This window comes from Sus scrofa, chromosome 5 (genome assembly GCF_000003025.6).
Source record: "Sus scrofa isolate TJ Tabasco breed Duroc chromosome 5, Sscrofa11.1, whole genome shotgun sequence".
In the NCBI taxonomy this organism is placed as follows: Eukaryota; Metazoa; Chordata; class Mammalia; order Artiodactyla; family Suidae; genus Sus; species Sus scrofa.
In genome coordinates this window covers 63,189,128-63,214,956 of record NC_010447.5, presented here as the reverse complement: position 1 = coordinate 63,214,956, position 25,829 = coordinate 63,189,128, and the positions used below count along the sequence as shown (strand labels likewise).

The window sequence follows — 25,829 nt, the reverse complement described above, 5'->3', positions numbered from 1 at the left end:
TGGGAACCTTCCTATGCTGCAGGTGAGGGCCTAAAAAGACCCCCCCCAAAAAAAAAAAAGATTATTTCATATTATGGTATATCACATATGCCTTTTAATATAAAATGAAAATTTTAAGAAAGACTGCCATATTTTGTTGATGCTGGATGTGACTGCTTCACAATTAAAGCTACATACATCACACACAACACAGTAAATCCACTATACTTCAATAAAATAATTTGTAATGTACATAAAATCACAAAATGTACATACTTTTAAAAATGTACATACATCACAAAAGCACAACTTAGGTTGGTAAAGCAATGACTTCCTTGCCAGTTCAAATGGTAGCTTTATAGCTCTAGAGAAACATGTTAACAATTTACATAAATGGATTGGAAATACGATATTTTTCTGATTCAGATTAAAAATATAGAAACATGGAGTTCCCGTCGTGGCTCAGTGGTTAACGAAGCCAACTAGGAACCGTGAGGTTTTGGGTTCAATCCCTGGCCTCGCTCAGTGGGTTAAGGATCTGGCATTGCCGTGAGCTGTGGTGTAGGTCGCAGACGTGGCTCGGATCCCTAGTTGCTGTGGCTGTGGCCTAGGCCAGTGGCTATAGCTCCGATTAGACCCCTAGCCTGGCAACCACCATATGCTGCAAGTGCCACCCTAGAAAAGACAAAAATACATATACAGAGAGAGAGAGAAACACCAATACAATATTACACAAATAATTAAGAACTATTATCTATCTCTTAGCCAAGAGTCCATGGCACCTCCAGAAATGTTCCTGTGATACCAAATGGACTACATTTCACCTGCTATGAAAAGTAGATTGGGGCCACTGTCCTGTTTCTGTTATAAACTAGCTGTGAGAGGGTTAGTTAGCTCTTTGGCTTCCCAAGCGTTTTGTTTTCTGGTCTACAGAATTAAAGGAGTTTGGTTAAGGCAGCCTCTAAGGCCATTTTCCACTCAAAAAGAAATTAAGTCAGCTGGAGACTCCTCACCATGGGAAGGCATTTAAAGTGGAGTGAGAAGTAAATTTTTTTTAAAGTAAATAGCCTTTTTTTTTTTCTCCTTGGGCAATACAATAATCTAATTATTTTACAGTGTTTTTCAGAAAATATTTTGCGCATGGAATATCAATTAATGACTGATACTACTGAAAGGTCTGAAAATGAAGCATCATATAATAAAAACGTTTTAAAACTTTAAAGGGGAGTTCCCGTCGTGGCGCAGTGGTTAACGAATCCGACTAGGAACCATGAGGTCGCGGGTTCGGTCCCTGCCCTTGCTCAGTGGGTTAACGATCCGGCGTTGCCGTGAGCTGTGGTGTAGGTTGCAGACGCGGCTCGGATCCCGCATTGCTGTGGCTCTGGCGTAGGCCGGTGGCTACAGCTCCGATTCAACCCCTAGCCTGGGAACCTCCATATGCCGTGGGAGCGGCCCAAGAAATAGCAACAACAGCAACAACAACAACAACAGACAAAAAGAGACAAAAGACAAAAAAAAAAAAAAAAAAAAAAACTTTAAAGGGTTTGTGATATTTGGATTTAAAAACGGGTACACCACTACAAGTCAGAATATCCCACCTTGGAACTTTTAAGATTCAAAGCAGAAGAAGCAATGACTTAGAGGTTGTACCCTTCACGCCACTCTTAGATCCATCACCAATGAACACCAAATGAAAAGCAAATACCTTGAACTGCCATCAAAAAAGCAAAGTTAATGAAAATTGAGTCTCATAGAAAAGAATGATTCTTGCCACCAAAACGCCACACAAAAACACATTACCTTGAATGAACCAAACAAAAATAAATAAGGCCATCATGCCTGACAATGTTCTATGACCCAGAATGTTCTGTGTCCCAATGATGCATGTACATTGTGCCCATTGGTTCTTGTCTGTCCTCTTCACAAGGACCCCTTCACAGGTTCCTAGCTGAAGGCTATTCCAGGTATCTTACAGATCCTGCTTGTCTCAAGTTTACAAGAAAAATCCTTCCAGCCCCATTTGTCTTGCTCATTAACAAGAACGACACAGTTTTTTCGCTGATGGGTGTTGGGTTCACCTTCATGCCAGAATCTGAAATGAAAAAAAGGTGTGTGTGTTTGCATGAATATGGTGTAGGTCGGAGGACAAGGCAGAGAAAATGCTCCTAGGAAAACAGAATTGCACTGTCCATGGAGTTCCTGTCGTGGCACAGTGGAAACGAATCCAACTAGTAACCATGAAGTTGTGGGTTCGATCCCTGGGCTCGCTTAGTGGGTTAAGGATCTGGCATTGCCGTGAGCTGTGCTGTAGGTCGCAGATGTGGCTAAGATCCTGCGTTGCTGTGGCTGTGGCGTAGGCTGGCAGCTATAGCTCCTATTAGACTCTCTAGCCTGGGAACCTCCATTTGCTGCAGGTGCAGCCCTAAAAAGCAAAAAAAAAAAAAAAAAAAAAAAAAAGAAGAAGAATTGCACTGTCTGACACTAGTTTAGTAATGTACTAGTACTGAGGTTACTGAACACTCAGTGCTCTATTCTGAGTAAGCATCCTCACATTGCCATACTCCACTCCAAAATGAACTCTGCTTGCTCTTTTCCTCCCGCCTTTGCCAATAAAGCTCTTTGGCCCCAGTAAGTATACTCACACCATCTGTGGATTAAATGGTGTCTTGTCCACCCAATGCCACTGGCCTTCATGGTTCTCACTAGTAAGTCCCAGGAAATATGAAAATTGTTTTTCCAAAAATTGAGTAGTGAAGTTCTGCAAAAAAATGTGAATTTTGATAAGTACATTTGCATTTCTCAAGCAATAGCTGCTACGTTGGGAAAAGAGGAAAGGGGTCAAATAAATTATTAGTTAAGCCCCAAAGCATTGGCATCAGATCTTTTTTCAAGTCCTGCCTCTGACATTAAGTGTGTAATGTTAGTAACTGCTTTGATTTTCCCAAACCCCAGTTTTCCCAACTCCAGAAGGGACAACACCACTACTTCATGGAGTCTCTGTGAAAATTGAGATGAGCTTGCAAATCACTTAGCAAGGTGCTTAACAGGATTGGACTTTTAGGAACTTTTATTATTAAAATTGCCTTCATTAAACTCATGGACACGGAGAACAGACTTGTGGTTGCTAAAAGGAGAGGGAGTGGGAGAGACTGAGAATTTGGGGTTAATAGATGCACACTATTGCCTTTGGAATGGATAAGCAATGGGATCCTGCTGTATACCACGGGCAACTAAGTCTGCCCACTTGTGATAGAGCATGATAATGGGAGAAAAAAAAATGTATACATGTATGTGCGACTGGGTCACCTTGCTGTGTAGTAGAAAATTGACAGAACACTGTAAATCAGCCATAATGGAAAAAATAAAAATCATTATAAAAATAAATAAATAAAAATTGCCTTCACTAATTGTTTGAGCACTTCATTAAATTCCATTTTATTCAAATAATCGGTGAACCTATCCATTGCAAAGCCATGGAAAAAGAATATTCCAGGAAACCCTGCTAACCAAGAAAAGGGTAAAATCTGGGTTATGGTGCGCATAAGGAAATACATTACATGAAAAAATTAAATTCAGTTCTTAAAAAATTGAAATTACCTTGAGTTTTTGTTTGTTTGTTTGTTTGTTTGTTTAATTCTTAATGGTTTGGCCACGTTCACAGCATATGGAAGTTCCTGGGCTGGGGATTGTACCCGCACCCTAGCAGGGACAAGACTGGATCCTTAACCTGCTGAGCCACCAGGGAACTCTGAGATTTTTTTTTTTTTTAAGAATAACAACCATATATATGAATCATTTTTCCTATGCTTTATCCTGAGAAGCGATTTCATTCCTGATATACTCACTCATCAAACGTTGATCAAGCCCTATCTAGTGTGCCTAGCACTGCACAGGCCATTGGAGATGCAGAGATGAGTAAGGCATGGCTCCAGCCGTCTACAAAGTAGGAGGGGTAGGAAGACTTGGAGTAGTGAACAGAGGATTGCAGCACACTGAACGAAGTTCCATGGTCACACAAGGCACAAAGGACAACGGACTTGCCTCCAAATTAGAATAGGGAGGGTAGAGTGGGGAAGGTGGGTAGTTTTCTGAAGCAATAACACATGGAAAGACCCAAAGAAGTTGATCATATGAAGAAAAATGAGAGAGGAAGAAAAGTCTGTCCAGGCAGGTGGACCAGATGAAGCAAAGGCACAGAGGGGCCTGAGCAGAACCGAGAACTTTCTCTTTCTCTGCCTCTGCCAAGAGAGGGAACCCAGCAGAGAAACTGCTGTGAGCCTCCCAACATACCTGCTCAGCTTCTGTGCTGATGGTGGCCAGATGTGCCCCCAGCTCTGTGCAATTCCTTTCACTCTGAGCCCATGTCTTGCTGTCATGAAAAGCGAAATAGCAATTGGACTGGAAGGCTCTCCAGCCCTCAGGACAGCAATTCCATGTGCCCCCTCAGGTGAAAATTGCAAAGGAAAATTTGTTACCAAGGAGTCTCTGAAACAGATTGCACAGCTATTCCGCTACCTAATACCCGATTAACATTTACAAGAATAATACCAAGATTATCAATATCATTCTGTCCCTCCTTTGAAAGAAAAAAAAAAATCCTGACAATTACATTTCTAAATATCTTCTGAGCCAAAGTAGCTAAATCACATACAAAGTATTCTCTTAGAAGACATGATCATTTTTCAATGTCCCTACATGTCTTTATAACCATATTTAAAGCAGTACCATATCAAAGCCTTTTGCGAGACCTTTTATCTGAAGGAGGCAAAGAACCTGCTAAAATGCTCATGCATTTCCTCCCATTCTCCCAAATAAGCCTTTACAAATTCCAGAATAATAAAAGAGATAAAGATACTTTGGCAAAGCTGTATATTCTAGGAGGAAACAGTTGATATGTCTGAATCAAAAGAAAATGGAATTAATGTTATGTTTTGGATGCCAAAAATGGCTCACAAATATGCTGTTAATATTCTGCCATCAGTTATTCAACTGGTTACAGTCATGAGAAATAATTCTCTCTCAATTTGCTGATGTGCTTTTTTTTAAAGCCATACCCACGGCGTATGGAAGTTTCCAGGCTAGGGGTCAAATTGGAGCTGCAGCTGCCGGCCTACACCACAGCCACAGCAACACCAGTTCCGAGCCACATCTGCAGTCTACACCACAGTTCACAGTAACACCGGATCCTTAACCCACTGAGCAGGGCCAGGGATCCGACCCATGTCCTCATGGATACTAGTTGGGTTCATTACCACTGAGCCACAACGGGAACTCCCTGATGGGCATTTTTGTCCCAAATTCTTATGTTCTTTCCATCTCTCCTACTTTGCCTTAGAAATATATAAATATGTATAGTGCATAGATGATACAATTTGAATCAGATTACAAATTTGAAAGGAAATGGAAATAGGAAAGACATTCTCTGCTATCCGTACCTTTCAGTTCTGATTTCTCTCTGACGCATGTCAGCCTTGGGTGGTGCTCCCGTGACCACAAACCTCTGATTCCTCTCTTACAGCGTAGAAAGTTGTGATAAGTCACTATCAAGGAGGAAAAAAAACTTAGTTTCTTTTTCCTGTATAACCATTTTCTTAGGGAAGTGGGAACTGACGGCGCTAACTCTTCTCTTAACTCCAACAGCTAAGGCCCCCACATTCTCTGCTCTTCCTATGTGGTTCCTCTATTCCAGCTCCAGGTGAAAGGAATTTAAAAATTAATATTTTTATTATCATGTTGTCCATTCTGTGCTTTCTATGGGTAGTTTTGCAAACCTTTCTGTGCATGGGCTTTAAGCATAATTTTCTATCAGACTTTATGTTCGGGTGGAGATTTTCAGTGATAGTTCTGCAAAGTTCTACGAGCCTTACATATTTACCTTTTAAATATTTTCACTTTGGAATATAACCAAACTAAAGACGTGAAAAATATAAAAAGTGCACTTTTCTCAAATTATTGTAAAGTGAACATTCCAGGTAAAAACAACCCAACTCAGGAAACACAACAGTACCAACAACAGTCCCGTGGCCTTCACAGCCAAAATGCAAAGCGACTCCCCTCCCTTTTTCTTAAAGGTTATCATGTCATGACTTTTAAAGTAATCACTTCGTGCTTTGCTTCAAAATTTTACCACTTAATAATACATCCCTAAATGAAATAAATCAGATTTGCTGCCTTTTTTTTTTTTTTTTAAGACCACACCCACAGCATATGGAAGTTCCCAGGGTAGGGGTCAAATCAGAGGTGCAGCTGCAGGCCTACACCACAACCACAGCAATACCAGATCCAAGGTGCGTCTGGACCTACACCACAGCTCACAGCAACACTGGATCCTTAACCCACTGAGCAGGGCCAGGGATCAAACTCGTGTCCTCATGGATACTAGTCCGGTTTGTCTCTGCTGAGCCACGATGGGAACTCTCCAGATTTGCTGCTCTTGAACTTTATATAAATGAAATCTTACAATGAATTCTTTAGTTCTGTTTTCTGCTCAGCATTGTTTCTGAAATTTATCAATGTGGTTCCATGCAACCGTAATGCATTGGTTTCCATTTCTGTAAAGCGATCTATTGTCATAATGAACTAAAATCTATTTATCTAGTCCTCTTCTGGTAGATATCTGCATTGTTTCCAGTGTTTGGCTGCTGTGAACTATGCTGCTCTGAGCCTTTTTCAACCATGCATCCTAGCACATAAGCGTGCATTTCTGCAGGGTACATGCCTAAGAGTAGAATTGCTGGTAATAGGATAGACGTATTGGCAATGACAGCAGCAACTTTTTCCAGCGCTGTTATACTGCTGTATGCTTTCTATGGCTGAGTCCCTGGAGGTCCAGTTTCCCCACAGCATGATCAGCAATTGCTAGTTCCAGACTAATCACTGCCAGCCTTGTGTGTTTGCCATGGTATCTCACTGTGAGTTGAAAGCTAAGGAAGTTCCCCAGAAAGCTAAGGAAGTTAAACATATTTTATATGTTTATTAGACATTTCACATTTTCTTTTCTACCGTGCCTATTCAAGACTTTGCCCATTCTTCTATTGTAGTGTCAATATTTTTCCTATTGATTTGAAAGAATACTGTATATCTTCTATACACTAATCCTTTATTGATTGTATGAATTACAAATGTCTTCCTATGACTTTACGTTTTCATTCTTAGAGGTATTATTTGTCATGCAGGAATTTCTATTTTAATGTAGGATACTTCATTGATCCTTTTTTTTTTTTTTTTTTTGCCATGGTGTGCAGTGGCTTGATGTGGAATCTCAGTTTCCGAACCAGGGATTGAACCCAGACCACAGCAGTAAAAGCACTGAGTGCTGACCACTGGGAAACTTCTGATATTCTCTTTAATGACCAGCACATGCTGTGACTTGTTTAAGAAATCATTCCCCATTTCAAGGTCATAAGTATGTTCTCCATGTATTTTCTAAAAAGTGTTTTTCGGGAGTTCCCATCGTGGTGCAGTGGTTAACGAATCCGACTAGGACCCATGAGGTTGCGGGTTCGGTCCCTGTATGCCTTCTCAGTGGGTTAAGGATCCGGCGTTGCCGTGAGCTGTGGTGTAGGTTGCAGACACGGCTCCGATCCCACGTTGCTGTGGCTCTGGCGTAGGCTGGCGGCTACAGCTCCGATTAGACCCCTAGCCTGGGAACCTCCATATGCCGCGGGAGCGGCCCAAGAAATAGCAAAAAGACAAAAAATAAAATAAAATAAATAAAAAGTGTTTTTCATTTGCTCTTTACATTTTGGACAATAATCCAACTTAATGTTGGTTTTTGTACATGATATGATGGAGGAGGCCAAGGTCATTTTTAAAATATGGATAATCGATGGTTTCTACCACATAATATGAACAAAACAGGCCTTTCCCCACAGCTCTGCTTTATCCCCTTCTATTTTACATAGAGTTTGTATATGAAAAATCTGTAATTTACTCTATTCTTTTCCTCTGGACTATGTGTTTACAACTGTACCTCGACTTTATTACTTTAATTATAATAATTTATACAATGTCTTGATATCAGAAAGAACAAGTCTTCCAACTATTCTTCTTTTCAAAGCCAGATTTCAGTCCATCTGAAAGTTGGTTTTTTGCTGGTTACTAGTAAAATGCATCCCTTTGTGATCATGGTCCAAAATGGGGCATGACTTACTACAGTCACCAACCTTCAGGTGTATAGAAAAAGGTCTAGATTCCGTCTTTCCTTCCCTGACACAGGGCAGCATCATAAAAGAATAGAAGGTCAAATAGGCAGCGCTGAATATCAAATCCAAGACCCTGAAGGCATTATGGATTGATATGCTGGGGAAAATCAAGACAACAAAAAGTTTAGAGCAACTTTAGAAAAGTTGTTTGAATAAATAATTCAAGAATAATTCCACTTTTGCTAATAACTTACCCGCACAACTTGCAATAAAACAGGCACTTAGAAGTGACATGAAAAAAATAGCAATGGCCCAAGGGATCAGCTGGGAACGCTGGCCTCCTTCTATGAGGAAAAAAAGAAAGACTAATAGGTTATCTTCTTCTCAGCCACAAGAACTAGGGAAGCTCATTCTACGCAGGAGAAAACTAAGGATGAGGTCCTCCAAAACACTTTAGGTCTGGAAGAGAGCTTAAAGATTTCTCCCGAATAAATCAGTTTTAGAGCTCACTGATAAATATATGCATACACATACATACACATTTATATGAAAAATGTAAATGACTGGGAGGGTGGATTGGGAAAAGACTTTTATAAGCAAGATTCAAACCCCAAGAATCAGGAGTTCCCGCTGTGGTGCAGTAGGTTGAGAATCCAACTGCAGCAGCCTGGGTTGCCGCAGAAGCAAGGGTTCAATCTTCGGCTCAGTGCAGTGGGTTAAAGCATCCAGAATTGCTACAGCTGTGGCCTAGGTCTCAGCTGTAGCTGGGATTCAGTCCCTGGCCTGGGACCTTCCATATGCCATGGGTGCAGCCATAAAGAAAAACAGAAGTCAAAAAACCTAGAAGTTCCCGTCGTGGCGTAGTGGTTAAAGAATCCGACTAGGAACCATGAGGTTGCGGGTTCGGTCCCTGGCCTTGCTCAGTGGGTTAAGGATCCTGCGTTGCTGTGGCTCTGGCGTAGGCCAGCGGCTACAGCTCCGATTCGACCCCTAGCCTGGGAACCTCCATATGCCACAGGAGCAGCCCAAGAAATAGCAAAAAGACCAAAAAAAAAAAAAAAAAAAAAAAAAAAAACCAAAATCATAAAAAATCAGTAATTTGGGTACATAAAAATCCAACATAATACAAACAATGTTAAAACACAAGGAACACGTGGAAGAAAAATCTTGTCACAATGTTAATGTCTAGACTGTATAAGGAATTGCAAAAATCAATTTAAAAATGGAGCAAGGAGTTCCCGCCGTGGCTCAGTGGTTAACAAACCCAACTGGTAACCATGAGGTTGCTGGTTCGATCCCTGGCCTTACTCAGTGGGTTAAGGATCCAGCACTGCCCTGACCTGCGGTATAGGTCACAGATGAGGCCCGGATCTGTCATTGCTGTGGCTGTGTCTTAGGCCAGCAGCTGAAGCTCTGATTCGACCCCTACCTAGCCTGGGAACCTCCATATGCAGCAGGTGTGGCCCTAAAAAGCCAAAAAAAAAAAAAAAAATGAGCAAAAGTGGAGTTCCCTTCATGGCTCAGCTGTTAAGGAACCCAAATAGGATCCACGAGGATGCAGGTTCGATCCCTGGCCTTGCTCAGTGGGTTAAGGATCTGGTGTTGCCATAAGCTGCGGTGTAGGTCGCAGACACAGCTTGGATCCCTTGTTGCTGTGGCTGTGGTGTAGGCTGTCAGCTGTAGCTTTATTCGACCCCTAGCCTGGGAACTTCCATAAGCCACGGGTGTGGCCCTAAAAAGCAAATAAATAAATAAAAACTGAGCAAAAGTTTGAGCAGGAAATTGGCTAAAAATTTAATTTGCTGAAATTATAAAAAGCCATTAAACAAACAAAGAGTATGCTCAATCAGAGAAATATAAGCCAAAATATTATAGCAAAATTTTTCATATATCAGATTTTAAAAAGTAAATTGAAACATGTGGTGTTGCAGGGCTGAGGGAAATAAACACTAAGTAAAGGAATAAATGCTACTGATGAGGTGTAAATTAGAAAGTCTTTTAGACAGATCGAGTTAGGAATATTTATTAAATTTTAAATGCATTATATTTGCCACAGTTTCATTTCTAGAGATATAGCTTATAGAAATAACCCAAATAATTTTTGTAAAAGGATACTCACTGCATTAATTCTGGAAACAGAAAAACCCTGGAACCTAATACTTACATATGTATCATCAATAGCAGAGACTCTAAATTATGGTGAAGTCATATGATGAAATTCTATATAGCAATTAAAATAATCATGCACATATGCATGCATTGACAGAAAAAAACTCCCAAACATATTGTTACATAAAAATGTGACTTTTCAGGACCATTGTATCGTGATTCCATTGAAGTTTGTGTGGGGTGATGAGACAGAGAAACATTAATTTTAAAGTTACATATTTCTGCATTTGTTCTATATATTTCTCAAAAGTATTTTTAATGGTCTTATAATACGAATCCATTTGTGTCTCATAAGTGAAACATAAAATGAGATAAATTCAGAGACTCAGGTTACACTACTGCCCCTTTCAGTGTGTTTTCTGTATCTTCTCTCTTCCCTGTAAGGAATCTTCCCAAATTACTCTCTTTTCACTGTACCCTTTTTTTTTTTTTTTTTGGCTTTTTAGGGCCGCACCTGTGGTGTATGGATGTTCCCAGGCTAGGGGTCGAATTGGAGCTGCAGCTGCCAACCTATGTCAGAGCCACAGAGACACCAGATCCAAGCCATGTTTGGGACCTACACCGCAGCTCAAGGCAACATCAAATCTTTAACCCACTGAGCAAGGCCAGGGATCAAACCTGTGTCCTCATGGATACCAGTCAGATTCTTTTCCACTGAGCCACGACAGGAACTCCTCATTTTACTTTTTATATACTTTATCTCCTCTTTTGCCCCAATTTACATTTCATAAAGAAGTTTCTACACCCCAAATGTTTGAATCTGTGTCCTTCCTTCTCCAAAATCGTTTACACTTCCTTCAGCCTCCTCATCCCTATCACCATCTTCAATCCTCCCAACTACAACGATCATCAATTCATATTTTCAAACCTTAGTCATAATTAAATGTCTCTTTAAAATTGAAAGGAGAAAATGCACTCACGTTTGTCTTTCGGTTCTTCTTGCCCCATGGTATGTTAAATCCCTTATGGTTCAGTGATTGGGTAGACCAGCAGTCTCAGCAGCCTCTTGCATTTTTTTTTCCCCCAGGGTAGAGTTCTGTGGAGAAAGAAAGAGATTCAGAAATTCTTGACACTAAGCGTTAATCTTACCTATTCTGGTAAAACTAGAAATTGCGCAACATAAAAGACACCTCAAAAGAAGAAGTCTTTTCAAAGATTGGGGTTTCTTCTGATTCACTCTGGAATGGAGCAAAGAAAGAAGGAAATTGAGAAAGCAACACTCAAATACAGTACAAATTTTCATAAGTATGTTGAGGTCACTAGACCAGGGTGTCATGTAGAATTTTTTCATTTGTTTATATTCGTTCCAAAAAATTTAGCAATGTCCTAAAAGAAGAGTAAGTATACCTAAAAAAAATAAAATAAACATTTCCTCAAGCTTTTCTTCTCCTGGATATTATATTTTTCAAAGACAGTGATATGCTTGAGGTAAACTCTGCCTGGAAAATTCTCTGAGCTGAGTAAGTTGCAAGCAAGATGGTAAAAGACAATGCAAACAATGAGCGAAAGTGTTCATCTACACCACACGAGGATGTAAAGACACAAGAACATGTGTTGTATAGTTGAGAAAAAGTTGGTGGCGCTGTGGATCAAATTTCCAAATCTTCCGATGAGAGAAAGCAGAGTTATTAGGGCAAAGGGAGAGGAAATGTGAAATTCTCTGGTAAAGACACAATCTTTATCACAGTTGAAATGTTCTAAACCTGGTTAACTTGCAAGGACTCCAAAAACAGTTAAGATAACTTAAGTGTAAAAAATATGTGTCTATGTTTTAAATTATATATATATGTTATATATAATTTATTTTTATGATGATGATTAATTAAAAATATTTGAATATATGAAAATCCATGAATTTGCAATGATACAAAAGAAATTCATTTTATATTTGCAATATAAAATATGAATAAATATTATGACTTGTTTTTTAATGACTTTAAAAAACAAAGGTACTATTATATGTAATTAATAATTTTGTTTGTTTCTTCCAGAAAGAATATATGCATTTCTAAGCATAGGTATTTCCTTGTTCTGTTTCGTAAAACTAAATAATAGACATGGAAATGTTAAGATAGTAACATGGGGAAAAAGTCCTTTTCTTCACCAACAACCAGAAAGACTAATGTGCTTCAGTTATTACTTCTAACAACCAGGTAGAAAGGGAAGTCAAGAATTCATACAAAGTAACTGAGTAGGAAGAGGGTGCCTAACGTGCTACAAAGTTATTAATTAGTCAGACATACTAAGCAAGGGAGCTAACAAGAGGGATTCACTTAACTCTTAGAAGATGAAATCCCAACAAGAATTACTGAGTTTAAAAATATAATAAATGCATGGCTTTTGAATAATGCTAGCAGATGAAGTCAATAAAGTACACCAGCCACCAAGATAGCAGAAGTACAATATTTTGGGGAATGCTACTCAGTCACAAAAAAGAACAAAATAATGCCATTTGCAGCAACATGGATGGAACCAGAGATTCTCATACCAAGTGAAGTAAGTCAGAAAGAGAAAGACAAATAAATACCATATGATATCACTTATATGTGGAATCTAAAATATGGCACAAATGAACCTAACTACAAAACAAAAACAGTTTCACAGACATAGAGAACAGACTTGTCATTACCCAGCGGGACAGGGGAGAGAGAGGGATGGACTGGGAGTTTAAGATTAGTAGATGCAAACTGTTATATTTAGAATGGATAAGCAATGAGATCCTACTGTATAGTACAGGGAACTATACCCAAACTCTTGGGATAGAACAAGATGGAAGATAATATGACAAAAGAACGTATATATAGGTATGACTGGGTCACTCTGCTATATAGCAGAAATTGGCACAACATTGTAAATCAACTATTCTTTAATAAAAAATAAAAATAGAATGAAAAGAGTTCCTGTTGTGGTTCAGTGGTAACAAACCCAACTAGTATCCATGAGGATGTGGGTTCAATCCCCAACGTCACCCAGTGGGTTAAGTATCCAGTGTTGCTGTGAACATGGGCATAGGTCACAGATGTGGCTCCAATTCAACCCCTAGCCTGGCAACTTCCATATGCCATGGATGTAGCCCTAAAAAGAAAAAACGAAACCAAAAAAACCTCAGAGTTTATCCCTAGAACAATTCTGGCCTTTATTTGCCCCATTTTCAATGAGGGGGTCATAAAAATAAAACTAGGCAAATTATTTTAAGAAACTTTGAAAACTATCATTGGGGTTGCTCTCGCCTTCTGAGACAGACCAAATTCTGCCTATGAAATATGTATCTCTCTAAATAAATTCACTTTAGGGAGTTCCCGTCGTGGCGCAGTGGTTAACGAATCCAACTAGGAACCATGAGGTTGCCGGTTCGATCCCTGGCCTTGCTCAGTGGGTTAAGGATCCTGCATTGCCCTGAGATGTGGTGTAGGTCTCAGACGTGGCTCAGATGGTGTTTCTGTGGCTGTGGTGTAGGCTGGTGGCTATAGCTCCGATTCAACCCCTAGCCTGGGAACCTCCATATGCCACAGGAGCGGCCCTAGAAATGGCAAAAAGACAAAAAAAATAAATAAAATATAAATAAATAATTCCTTTAGTCAAAAAAAGTTAATATAAGCCACCCAAGCAATACACCTAGGAGAATGTGAGCACCAGCTGATGCTAGCTATAACCTGGAGCATTATAAAAAACATACCTCTAGTTCCCGTCGTGGCGCAGTGGTTAACGAATCCGACTAGGAACCATGAGGTTGCGGGTTCGGTCCCTGCCCTTGCTCAGTGGGTTAACCATCCGGCGTTGCCGTGAGCTGTGGTGTAGGTTGCAGACGCGGCTCGGATCCCGCGTTGCTGTGGCTGTGGTGTAGGCTGGTGGCTATAGCTCCGATTCAACCCCTAGCCTGGGAACCTCCATATGCCGCGGGAGCAGCCCAGGAAATAGCAACAATAACAACAACAACAGCAAAAAAAAGACAAAAAAAAAAAAATACCTCTAAAGCAATAATTGCTCACATTTGTGGATATGCTAGGCACTGTTCTAAGCACTGAACAGAAATTGACTTGCATAACCTTCACAAAATGAAGCATGTACTATTATTTTCCCGCCTGCACAAATAACATATCCAAGTCTTTGAAAAGCTAGAAACTTGCCTGACTTCCCATAGAGAGTATGCTAGAACTGAAATCCAGATCTGGGTAACACGACACTCAAGCCCATCCTGCTAATGACTGGATTATAGTCCTCTGAGAAAGGGACATTTCACCAGGTAAAAAACCACAGATAAATACCAACTGACAGAAAAATTAAAAACATAGATGACAAACAGGAAGTAAGAACATATCTAGTATGGAAATTATGACTGGGTCACACTGGAAAAGGAGTCTGCAACGGGCAGAAAAAAGGAACGTTGTAAACCAACTACAGTGGTGATGAAACCAGCATAGGCAAACAAGATGAAACCAAAGCAATGGCTCAACGGGGATCCACAGTTTCCTCTTTTGATGAAACAAGTAAAGAACACTGATCTGTGGCAGTATGCTTCTTGTAGGTAGGCAGTCCAGTGTAAACCAGAAATGTCCGTGAGTGAACATATCCAGACTGAGAGTACGTGCTTATTCCCCTAAGTGCTGCTTTTGCACTCTAGAGGCTAGACTGTAGTCAAAGACATTAACCAAAGAACTTTCTTCAGGTAGGGTAGATAGCATCCATACTTCCAGGCTACTGGCTGGCTTTATACACAGCAGGTGATCTACGTAGGAAACTGAGGTTAGACACATATCTCTATTTCTTTTTTAATCAAGGGCACACAATTTTCATTTTAAGGTTACGGCTGTCCCCCAAGCCACAATATTTTTAGATTCCATTTTAATCCTTCGGGTTGTCACTTCCATACTTCCTGTTTTTTTCTGTGTAACCTGTGTCATATGGTAAGTCTTCTCACTTGCAAATAACAGAAATAAGCCTACTGAAAATTGCTAAAGAAAAAGGGAATTTACAAGAAAGTTTCATCTCCCTCACTTATTTCACTCATCCCTCCTCCCCTTTCCTCTCTGGAAATCATGTTTGTTCTCTGCATCTATGACTCCGTTTCTGTTTTGTTATGTTTGCTCATTTGTTTTTCATTTTAGATTCCACATATAAGTGAAATCATATGGTATTTGTCCTCTTCTGTCAGACTTATTTCACTTGGCATAATACCCTCAAGCTCCATCCATGCTATTGCAAATGGCAAGATTTCATGCTTTGTATGACAGAGCAATATTCGAGTGTGTGTGTGTCTGTGTGTATATATATATATGTATTATCACATCTTTATCCACTCATCTATTGATAGACAATATGGTTGCGTCCATACCTTGATTATGGTAAATAAAATTTCAGTGAACATAAAGATTTGTATATCTTTTTTTTTTTTTTTTTTTTTTTGGTCTTTTTAGGACTGTGCCTGCTGCATATGCAGGTTCCCAGGCTAGGGGTGGAATCAGAGTTGAAGCCACCGGCCTACACCACAGCACAGCAACACCAGATCCAAGCTGCATCTGTGACCTACAGCACAGCTCATGGCAACACGGGATCCTTAACCCACTGAGCAAGGCCAGGGACAGAACCTCACAGATACTGGTCAGACTCATTTCTGCTGAACCACAAAGGGCATTAGAGCCACTTTTCTAATTAGTGTTTTTGTTTTCTTCAGATAAATACTCAGGTATGGAATTGCTGGATTGTGTGGTGGTCATATTTTTAATTTTTGAGGACTCTCCATATTGTTTTTCATAGTAGTTGCACCAATATAGATTCCCATCCAGAGAGCATGAGTGTCCCCTTTCCTCCACATCTCTGCTAACACTTCCCATTTGTTAATAGCATTTTTTGATAATAGCCACTCTTACAGGTGTGAGGTACTCTCTTGCTGTGGTTCTGATTTGCATTTCCATGATGACTAGCGATGTTGAGCATCTTCATGTGTCTATTGGCCATCTGTTTGTCTTTAGAAAAATGCCTGTTTAGGTTCTCTGCCCATTTTTTGAGTTGGTTTTTTTGATGCCGTATTTTATGAGTTATTGTATAATTTGCATATTAACCCTTATCAGATATATCATTTGTAAATATCTGCCTTTTTGTTTTGATTGTTTCCTTCATGCAAAAGCTTTTTTGTTTGATGTTGTCTCGTTTATTTTTCCTTTTGTTTCCCTTGCTTAAAAAGAATGTCAAAAATATAGTGTTAGCCAATATCAATGAGCATACTGCCTATGTTTTCTTCTAGGAATTCTTATGATTTTAGGGTTTATATTTAAGTCTTCAGTCCATTTTGAGTTTATTTTTGTACATAGTGTGGGAAAGTAGTCCAGTTTGAGTCTTTCACATGTAGAAATCTGGTTATACCAACACCATTTTTTGAAGAGACTGTCTTTTCCAATTGTATATTATTGCCTCCTTTGTAGTAGATCAGTTGATCATATATGTATGGATTAATTTCTTTTTTTTTTTTATTTTCATTTTCCCACTGTACAGCAAGGGGGTCAGGTTATCCTTAGATGTATACATTGCAGTTACAGTTTTTTCCCCCACCCTTTCTTCTGTTGCGACATGAGTATCTAGACATAGTTCTCATTGGATTAATTTCTGGGCTCTCTCTTCCATTGATCTATGCGTCTGTTTTTGTGCCAATATTATACTGTTTTGATGACTGTAGTTTTGTACTATAGTTTGAAATCAGGGAGATTGATACCTCTGGCTTTGTCCTTCTTTCTCAAGATTGGTTTGGCTCTTCAGCGTCTTTTTGTGCTTCCACATCAATTTTTGAACTACTTGTTCTAGTTTTGTGAAAAAATGCCACTGGTATTTTGATAGGGATTGCATTGAATCCATGGATTGCCCTGGGTAGTATCATCATTTTAACAACAGTAATTGTTCCAATCCATGAGCACAGTATACCTTTCCATCTCCTTGTGTCATCTTCAATTTCTTTTATCAGTGCCTTGAACTTTTTCCAAGTATAAGTCTTTTACCTCTTTGGTTAGATTTGTTCCTAAATGTTCTATTCTTTCTGATTCAGTTGTAAATGGGCCTGTTTCCTTAATCTCTCTTTCTCTCTGGTAGTTCACCAATAGTGTCTACAAATACAATATGTTTCTTCATATTAATTTTGCATTTTGCAACTTTATTGAATGTATTTATTAGTTCTAAGAGTTTTTGGTGACAAATTCAGGATTTTCTAGATAAAGAGCCAGGCTACCTTTTGGTTTAAAACCTGGAAGTTTCCCAGGTTAAATCTGAAACTGGTGCTGGTACATGGAGGGTAAGGAGAGACCAAAGAAAAAGGCAGACCATTCCAGACTGGTAGTAGGTGGTTTTAATAAGCATGAGAATTCACACATGAGGCTTGCCTTGGGCAGCACAAAATGAGTAGAACTTTGCACCCAACTGCCAAAATCTTAAAGTTTATGTAGAGGCCTTAACAGGGCACAGTAACATATTCAGTCCAGATGGTCTCAACAACACATTACTCTTTCAAGGCTTCATCCTTGAAATGGCTCCTAGTGTAGGAACAGTGGGCAGAGTGTATGTTCCAAGGACAAAGCAGGTTGAAGAGCCTGCAATTGCCCAGGTCCATTTGGTGGGTCAACCAGCATTCACATCCCTTCAATGACATCCTCCAACACTGCTCCCTACCCTTAAAATTTCTTTTGTTTTAAAAATCTCTCGTTGACTTAAATAACCAAACATTGGACACTTGTTTTTCCCTTCCTGTGCTTCAATTTCCACTCTTATATCTTAAATTCACTAGTAGCAAGTTAACCTACAAACCCTAGGCCCAGACCCTGGACCCCAATAAAAGAAGAACCCAAGGTCTGCTCTCTCTCTCTCCTTCCTCTCGCTTTCTCTCTGCCCCCGCCCCATCCTGAGATCTTGCTGAGTGGCCCCAGGCGTGCCATACACTCTTTTGTACTTTTTAGTAATAAACTGAAATAGGGAGCACAGGAAAGACAGTTTTTGTAGTTCTTGCTATGGCACCATGGGTTAAGAATACAACTGCAACAGCTGAGGTTGCTTTGGAGCTATGGGTTCAATTCCCAGCCTGGGGCAATAGGTTAAAGGATCCAGAATTGCTGCAACTACAACATAAGTCACAGGTGCAGCTCAGATTCAGTCCCTGGCCCAGAACTTCTACGTGCCTCGGGTGCAGCCATAAAATGAAACGAAAAAGAGGAAAAGCTGTTTTTAAGTAAAATCTAGGTAGGGCCTTATTTCAAATGTTAAGTTTGAAATACTTTTTTTACAATCTCCAAGTGAAACAACAGAATGCATTCATTTGGACTCCAGAATGGAGATTAAATTGAATAGAAATTTCAACATTAGAACAGAGAAGTTTGATTGCTCATGGCAAAGTGATATATTTCAGTAGGACTGCATTTCAACAGCAAGTCATATTTAAAAGAAAAAACAAACAAACAAACATACCCTTGTCTCTTTTCCATTATACAGAGTTTTGATGGGTCACTGGAAAAGAGGAAAGGAATTCATTCTTTCATAATGCATTTTGTCTTTGTCAGGCTAGAGAGATTCTTGTTCTTACAAGCCACCAGAGCACAGCCCCCTCACAGATCAGTTTACTCCTGTTCTCCCACATTTATTCTGTCTTGTGTCTTAATATTAAAATTTGCCATTGTGACTCTGACAATTTAACGCTAAGTCCCTCCAACCCTCCTAAATATACTCACTCTTCTTGGAGCCCAACCTCAAGGAAAAAACTTTGCTATCTCAGAACTTGCTTATATTTGTTTATTCAGTTATAAGTTTACATAAGTTTTCAATGTCCATCCCATTAAACTGTAAGAGCTAGAGTTTAGAGCAGGGATGGTTAGGGGCCCCATTCTTTTTATAACACCAGGAAAATAGTCATTATTTAATACAAATGTGTTGACTCATGGCTGCCTACCTCTCTGTATTTTATTAATCCCAAGGAAAATTCATGGACCTTTTGAGAGTTTCTGACTACTAGTAACTATGAAAAAAACATAAAGGATAAATAACAAACAAGGGAAATTCTTAATGCTTTGAGATATCTTCAATATCTTATGATTAAAGCTCTCTGTTCTTTGGAAAAAACATGCAGAGATCACTCAGTTTCTCACTTCATTTCTTCTCTCCCTTCCTTCATTTTCTTCTGACTTGTGGATACTCAACTCAATTTGGTTTCTCTATATTTCTCTTAGTTAAATATGGGTTTTCTAATCCACTTCCCCTGGATTAATGAAATATCTATTTTATTTATTTATTTATTTATTTATTTATTTATTTATTTATCTTTCTGCCTTTTCCAGGGCCACACCTGTGGCATATGGAAGTTCCCAGGCTAGGGGTCTAATCAGACCTGTAGCCTCAGGCCTATGCCAGAGCCACAGCAACGCCAGATCCTTAACCCACTCAGCAAGGCCAGGGATCAAACCCACAACCTCATGGTTCCTAGTCAGATTCATTAACCACTGAGCCACGATGGGAACTCCTGAAATACCTATTTTTAAACCCATTTCTCTCTTGACTGTGCAATGCCAAAATGGAGCTAACTTTAGTGATGATGGGTTATACTAAAGTCTGAAGTTTTTTTTTAAACATTCAAGAAAGTCTCAGGTTGTCTAGATCCACATGTTCCCAATTCACATAAAAAAACAGATTGAGTTGTTCCCTCACACTCTTATGATCTGCTTTTTTATCATCACACCGTAAAATAGGCATTTTTAAATATCAGGAAATAACAAAGCAAAGCAATGAAAAATCCTTATTATCTCTCAAAATAGTTAATCTCAGATATTTGCTTCATGGTGCAGGAAGAAGGAATAATATATTTTAATGTTATATTCACAGATAAATTATCCTTTAGAGTTGTCATCTTTTCATAGTTTGGAAAGCTCTCACATTAAGATTTAAGATACGAATCCAAAGATGATAAATATGAGAAATGCTAAATTACCCTATATACTACTTTTGAACCTGAACATTTTAATAATTATACTCCTAAAATTAGATACATTAGAAGAAATGGATGAATTCCTAAAACACACAACTGACCAGGACGAGTCATAAAGTAATAGAAAATCTGAACAGAAGTTCCCACCACCATGGTGCAATGGAAACAAATCCAACTAGGAACCATGAGGTTGCAGGTTCGATCCTTGGCCTTTCTCAGTGGGTTAAGGATCAGGCATTGCAGTGAGCTGTGGTGTAGGTCACAGACACGGCTCAGATCCTGTGTTGCTGTGTCTGTGGCATAGGGTGGCAGCTATAGCTCCGACTGGACCCCTAGCCTGGGAACCTCCTTATTCTGTGGGTGCGGCTCCAAAAAACAAAAAATCCAAACAGACAATAGTAAGCAAGGAGATGAAATCAGTAATCAAAAATCTCCCAAGAAATAAAAGCCCAGGATCAGATGGCATCACAGATGAATTCCACTACACATTGAAGAAGAATGAATACTAATCCTTCTCAAACTCTTCCCCTCAAATCAAAGAAACTCATTTTATAAGGCCAGCTTTACTCTGATACTACAGTCAGAAAAGAATACTAAAAGAAAAGAAAATTACAATTACAGGCCAGTATCCCTGATAAACATAGCTGCAAAAATTCTCAACTCAATACTAGCAAACCCAATTCAAAAGCACATTAAATATATCATACACTACAATCAAGTTGGATTTATCCCTGGGATGCAAGGATAGTTCAACACATGCAAATCAATAAGTGTGATACACCATATTCGGAGTTTTCTTTGTGGCTCAGCAGGTTAAGAACCCGACATGTGTTCCAGAATTTGCAGGTTCGATTCCTGGCCTTGCTCAGTGGGTTAAGGATCTGGCGTTGCTGCAAGCTGCAATTGAACCCCTAGCCCAGGAACTTCCATGTGCCTCAGGTGTGGCTGTAAAAAGAGCCAAAAAAAAAAAAAACACAAAAAACACAAAAAACAAAAAACTGTTAAGTATGATACACCACATTAACTGAATGAAGAAAAGAGTCATATGAACTTATGAGCCAGGTGATCAAGGGGAGTACAGGACAGCAGCCACAAAAATCAGGGTGCATTGAAAAATATACATGCACCCCTATGTATATTGCAGCACTATTCACAATAGCCAAGAAATGTAAACAACCTAAATGTCTATCAACACAAATGAATGGATTAAGAAGATGTGGTACATAATACAAAATGGAACTACTCAGCCATAAAAAAGAACAAAAGAATGCCATTTGCAGCAGCCTGGATGGAACTAGAGACTCTCATACTATGTGAATTAAGTCAGAAAGAGAAACAAATACCATATTATTTCATGTATATCTAGAATCGAATATATGGCACAAATGAACTTATCTACAGAAAAGAAACAAACTCATGGACATGGAGAACACACTTGTGTTTGCCAAGGGGGAGGGAGAGGGAGTGGGATGGACTGGGAGTTTGGGGTTAGTAGATGCAAACTATAGCATTTGGAGTGGATAAGCGTTGAGATCCTGCTGTAAAGCACAAGGAAGTATATCTAATCACTTGGGATGGAACATGATGGAGGATAATATGAGAAAAAGAATGTATATATATATGTCACTTTACAGCAGAAATTGACAGAACATTGTAAATAAACTGTAATAAAAATTCTTTTTTTTTTTTTTTTTTTGTATTTTGTCCTTTTTAGGGCTGCACCCACGACATATGGAAGTTCCCAGGATAGGGGTCTGATGGGAGCAGTTGCTGCCAGCCTACATCAGAGCCACAGCAATGCCAGATCTGAGCCACGTCTGTGACCTACACCACAGCTCATGGCAATGCCGGATCCTTAACCCCCTGGGCGAGACCAGGGATCGAACACGCAACCTCACGGTTCCTAGTCGGATTCATTAACCACTGTGCCATGACGGAACTCCTATAATAAAAATTCTTTAAAAAATAAAATAAAATAAAATTGTGGAGTTGAAATAGAAAAAAAAAAGGAGATTCCTTAAAAAACTAAAAATAGAGCTACCATATGATCCAGCAATCCCACCTCTGGGTGTATATCTGGAAAAAATGAAAACTCTAATTCAAAAGAATGCACTATCAACCAATAGGATCTAATTGACATTTATAGGATATTGTACCCAAAACAACAAAGTACACATTCTTCTCCCAACTCACATGGAACATCACCAAGAAAGGCCATGTTCTGGGCCATAAAATGCACCCTAACAAATTTAAAATAATAGAAATTACACAATGTCTTCTCTCAACACACAGTGGTATTAAACTAAACATCAATAACAGAAAGATAGCTTGAAAATCCCAAAATACTTGGAGATTAAATGGCACAACCCTAAGGAACACATGGCTTAAAGAAGAATTGCCCCCACTTTTTAAAATTTTAGCTAAGTGCAAATGAAATCTATCAAAATTTATGGGATATAGCAAAATAAGCACTTAGACAAAAATTTATACGATTGAATACCTATGTCAGGGAAGACGAAAGACCTAAAATCAGTAATTTAAGCTTCCACCCTAGGAAACCATAAAGACAGAAGAGCAAATTAAATCCAAAATAGGCAAAAGAAAATAAATAATAAAAATGAGAGCAGAAATCAATGAAATTGAAAACAGAAAAACTAAAGACAATGAAACCAAAAGTTTATTCTCGAAAAATAGGAACAAAATTGATAATCCCCTAGCGGGTTAACAAAGAAAAAAATGAGAGGACACAAATTACTAATGTTAGAAGTGAAAAAGAAGTTAAAAAAAGGAGTTATCACGAATGACCCACATGGACATTAAAAGAGTAATTAAGAAATATGAAGGTGTTCCCATTGTGGCACAGCGGAAACGAATCTGACCTAGTGGCCATGAGGTTGCAGGTTCGATCCCTGGCCTCACTCAGTGGGTTAGAGATCTGGCATTGCTGTGGCTGTGGTGTAGGTCAAAGACGCAGCTTGGATCCCTTGTTGCTGTGGCTGTGTGCAGGCCAGCAGCTGTAGCTCCGATTGGACCACTAACCTAGAAACCTCCGTATGCCACGAGTGTGGCCCTAAAAAGCAAAAAAAGGAAAAAAGCCACTTCACTACATGCATTACAGAATGGGGATCACTTCCACTCACTGTTATGAAAGTGTTCTCAAAGCAGCTTACAATTAGCATTCTTATAAACATCTTTGTTAAAAGCATACTTTAACATGCCACTGCATGTGCTTCAGAATGATCACTTCCATTCACTGATTTAACAGTGTTCTGAATGCAACTTACCAGTTGTGCTTTTTAGGTATTATCTTCATTACCATTATTCTTAAATACTTCACTAAATGCCTTACAAAGTAGAGACAAATCACATTTTTTAAAAGGGATATTTGGAGTTCCCGTCATGGTTCAGTGGTTAACGAATCTGACTAGGAACCATGAGGTTGTGGGTTTGATCCCTGGCCTTGCTCAGTGGGTTAAGGATCTGGTTTGCCATGAGCTGCAGTGTAGGTCATAGACATGGCTCGGATCTGGCATTGCTATGGCTCTGGCATAGGCCAGCAGCTACAGCTCCAATTAGACCACTAGTCTGGGAACCTCCACATGCCATGGATTTAGCCCTAGAAAAGACAGAAAGACAAAAAAAAAAAGAAAAAGAAAGAAAATTAAAAATAAATAAATAAATAAAAAGGGATATTATAAACACCTCTATGCCCACAAATTTGATTACTTATCTAAAGTTACCTAATTCCTTAAAAGGCACATCTACCAAAACATATCCAAGGAGAAACAGATCATAGCTATTAGGTTTATAGCTGAATAGGCTTATAGCTATTAAAGAATTGAGTCAGTAATTAATAAACATCAAAACAGAACGCACAAGCCCCAGATGGTTTCACTGGTGAATTCAATGAAACATTTAAGGAAAAAAAATTATAGAAATTATCTACAATCTCTTCCAAAAAATACAGTTAAAAGGAACTCTTCCTAACTCATTCAACGAGGCCAGCATTACCCTATTACTCAAACCAAAGACGTCATACAAAAGAAGACAAGTAAAAAGTGAACAAAACCGTCATAAGTGACTAGATATAGTTCCCAGTGCTGTACAGCAGGATCTCATTGTTCATCCATTCCAAGGGCAATAGTTTACATCTATTAACCCCAAACTCCCAGTCCATCCCACTCTCTCCTTCCGCCTTGGCAACCACAAGTCTGTTCTCCATGTCCATGGTTTTCTTTTTTGTAGAAAGGTTCATTTGTGCTGTATGTTAGATTCCAGATATAAGTGATATCATATGGTATTTGTCTTTCTCTTTCTGACTTCACTTGGTATGAGGGTCTCTAGTGCATCCATGTTGCTGCAAATGTCATTATTTTGTTCAAAAAAAAAATAAAAGTTAAAGTTAAACTTAAAAATAAAAAAATAAAAAGTGAGCAAAAGATCTAAATAGACTTTTCACCAAAAAAAGACATACCGATGGCAAATAAGTATATGAGAAGATGTTTCATATCACTAAGGAATTGCAAATTAAAATGCAATCTCCCCACTACATGCCTATTAGAAAGGCTAAAATCGGAGTTCCCGTCGTGGCGCAGTGGTTAACAAATCCGACTAGGAACCATGAGGTTTCGGGTTCGGTCCCTGCCCTTGCTCAGTGGGTTAACGATCCGGCGTTGCCGTGAGCTGTGGTGTAGGTTGCAGACGCGGCTCGGATCCCGCGTTGCTGTGGCTCTGGCCTAGGCCAGTGGCTACAGCTCCGATTCGACCCCTAGCCTGGGAACTTCCATATGCCGTGGGAGCGGCCCAAGAAATGCCAACAACAACAACAACAACAAAAAAAAAAAAAAGAAAAAAAAAAGAAAGGCTAAAATCCCCCAACACTGACGCGACCAAATGCTGGTGAGGATGTAAAGCAACAGGGAGTCTCATTCATTGTTGATGGGAATGCAAATGTAGAGAGCCAATGGGGAGGACAGTTTGGCAGTTTCTAACAAAGTCATGCATAATCTTTCCACAGAATCCAGCAACTGGGCTCCTAGGTATTTCCCTAAATGAGCTGAAACCATGGTGACACAAAAACCTACACATGAAAGTTTACAGCAGCTTTATTCACAACTGTCAAAAATTGGAAACTGCCAAGATGTCCTTTGATAGATGGACATATAAATTGTGGTACAGCCATATGAGGAAATATGTTCTACGATACAAAGAAATGAGCTATCAAGCCACAAGAAGACACGGAGAAACCTTAAATGAAATAAGCCAGTCTAAAAAAGCCATACTCCTACTATGTGTCAATCTGAAAAAGGTGAAACCATAGAAACGGTAACAAGACGAGTGGTGGCTAGGGGTCATGGGAGAGTGGAAAAGGAATGAAAAAGTGGGGCACAGGAGTCCCGTCATGGCTAATTGGTTAATGAATCTGACAAGGAACCATGAGGTTGCAGGTTCAATCCCTGGCCTAGCTCAGTAGGTTAAGGATCCGGAGTTGCTGTGGCTGTGGCATAGGCCAGTGGCTACAGCTCCGATTAGACCCCTAGCCTGAGAATCTCCATACGCTGTGGGAGCAGCCCTAGAAAAAGGCAAAAAAA

The 25,829-nt window shown here is 39.3% G+C and overlaps 1 protein-coding gene across 4 annotated transcripts; it reads right to left on the bottom strand.

Annotated features, from left to right (window-relative positions):
• LOC110260749 (C-type lectin domain family 4 member D-like) lies at window positions 1,464–11,822 on the bottom strand. 4 transcript variants are annotated; one of them, XM_021092403.1, is made up of 8 exons: window positions 11,640–11,814; window positions 11,423–11,470; window positions 11,213–11,328; window positions 8,378–8,467; window positions 5,415–5,519; window positions 4,270–4,421; window positions 2,622–2,737; window positions 1,466–2,071 (listed from the first exon to the last, which is right to left on the bottom strand). In XM_021092403.1, the coding sequence occupies exons 3-8, from the start codon at window positions 11,238–11,240 to the stop codon at window positions 1,924–1,926; spliced, it is 639 nt and encodes a 212-aa protein (XP_020948062.1). In that variant the 5' UTR covers window positions 11,241–11,328; window positions 11,423–11,470; window positions 11,640–11,814; the 3' UTR covers window positions 1,466–1,923. The 4 variants fall into 4 exon arrangements, with proteins under 4 accessions (XP_020948063.1, XP_020948064.1, XP_020948062.1 ...); XM_021092404.1 differs by lacking the exon at window positions 8,378–8,467 and having other exon boundaries at window positions 1,464–2,071; window positions 11,640–11,822; XM_021092402.1 differs by lacking the exons at window positions 11,423–11,470; window positions 11,640–11,814 and having other exon boundaries at window positions 11,213–11,412.

Coding starts and splice junctions, on each gene's coding strand:
- LOC110260749 (XM_021092403.1), bottom strand. CDS start 11,240: ATGGGGCAAGAAGAACCGAAAGACAAAC. Junction 5,520..8,377: donor TTTTATTGCAAGTTGTGCGG/GTAAGTTATTAG, acceptor CCTCCTTGATAG/TGACTTATCACAACTTTCTA. Junction 4,422..5,414: donor AGAGAAATCAGAACTGAAAG/GTACGGATAGCA, acceptor TTTTCACCTGAG/GGGGCACATGGAATTGCTGT.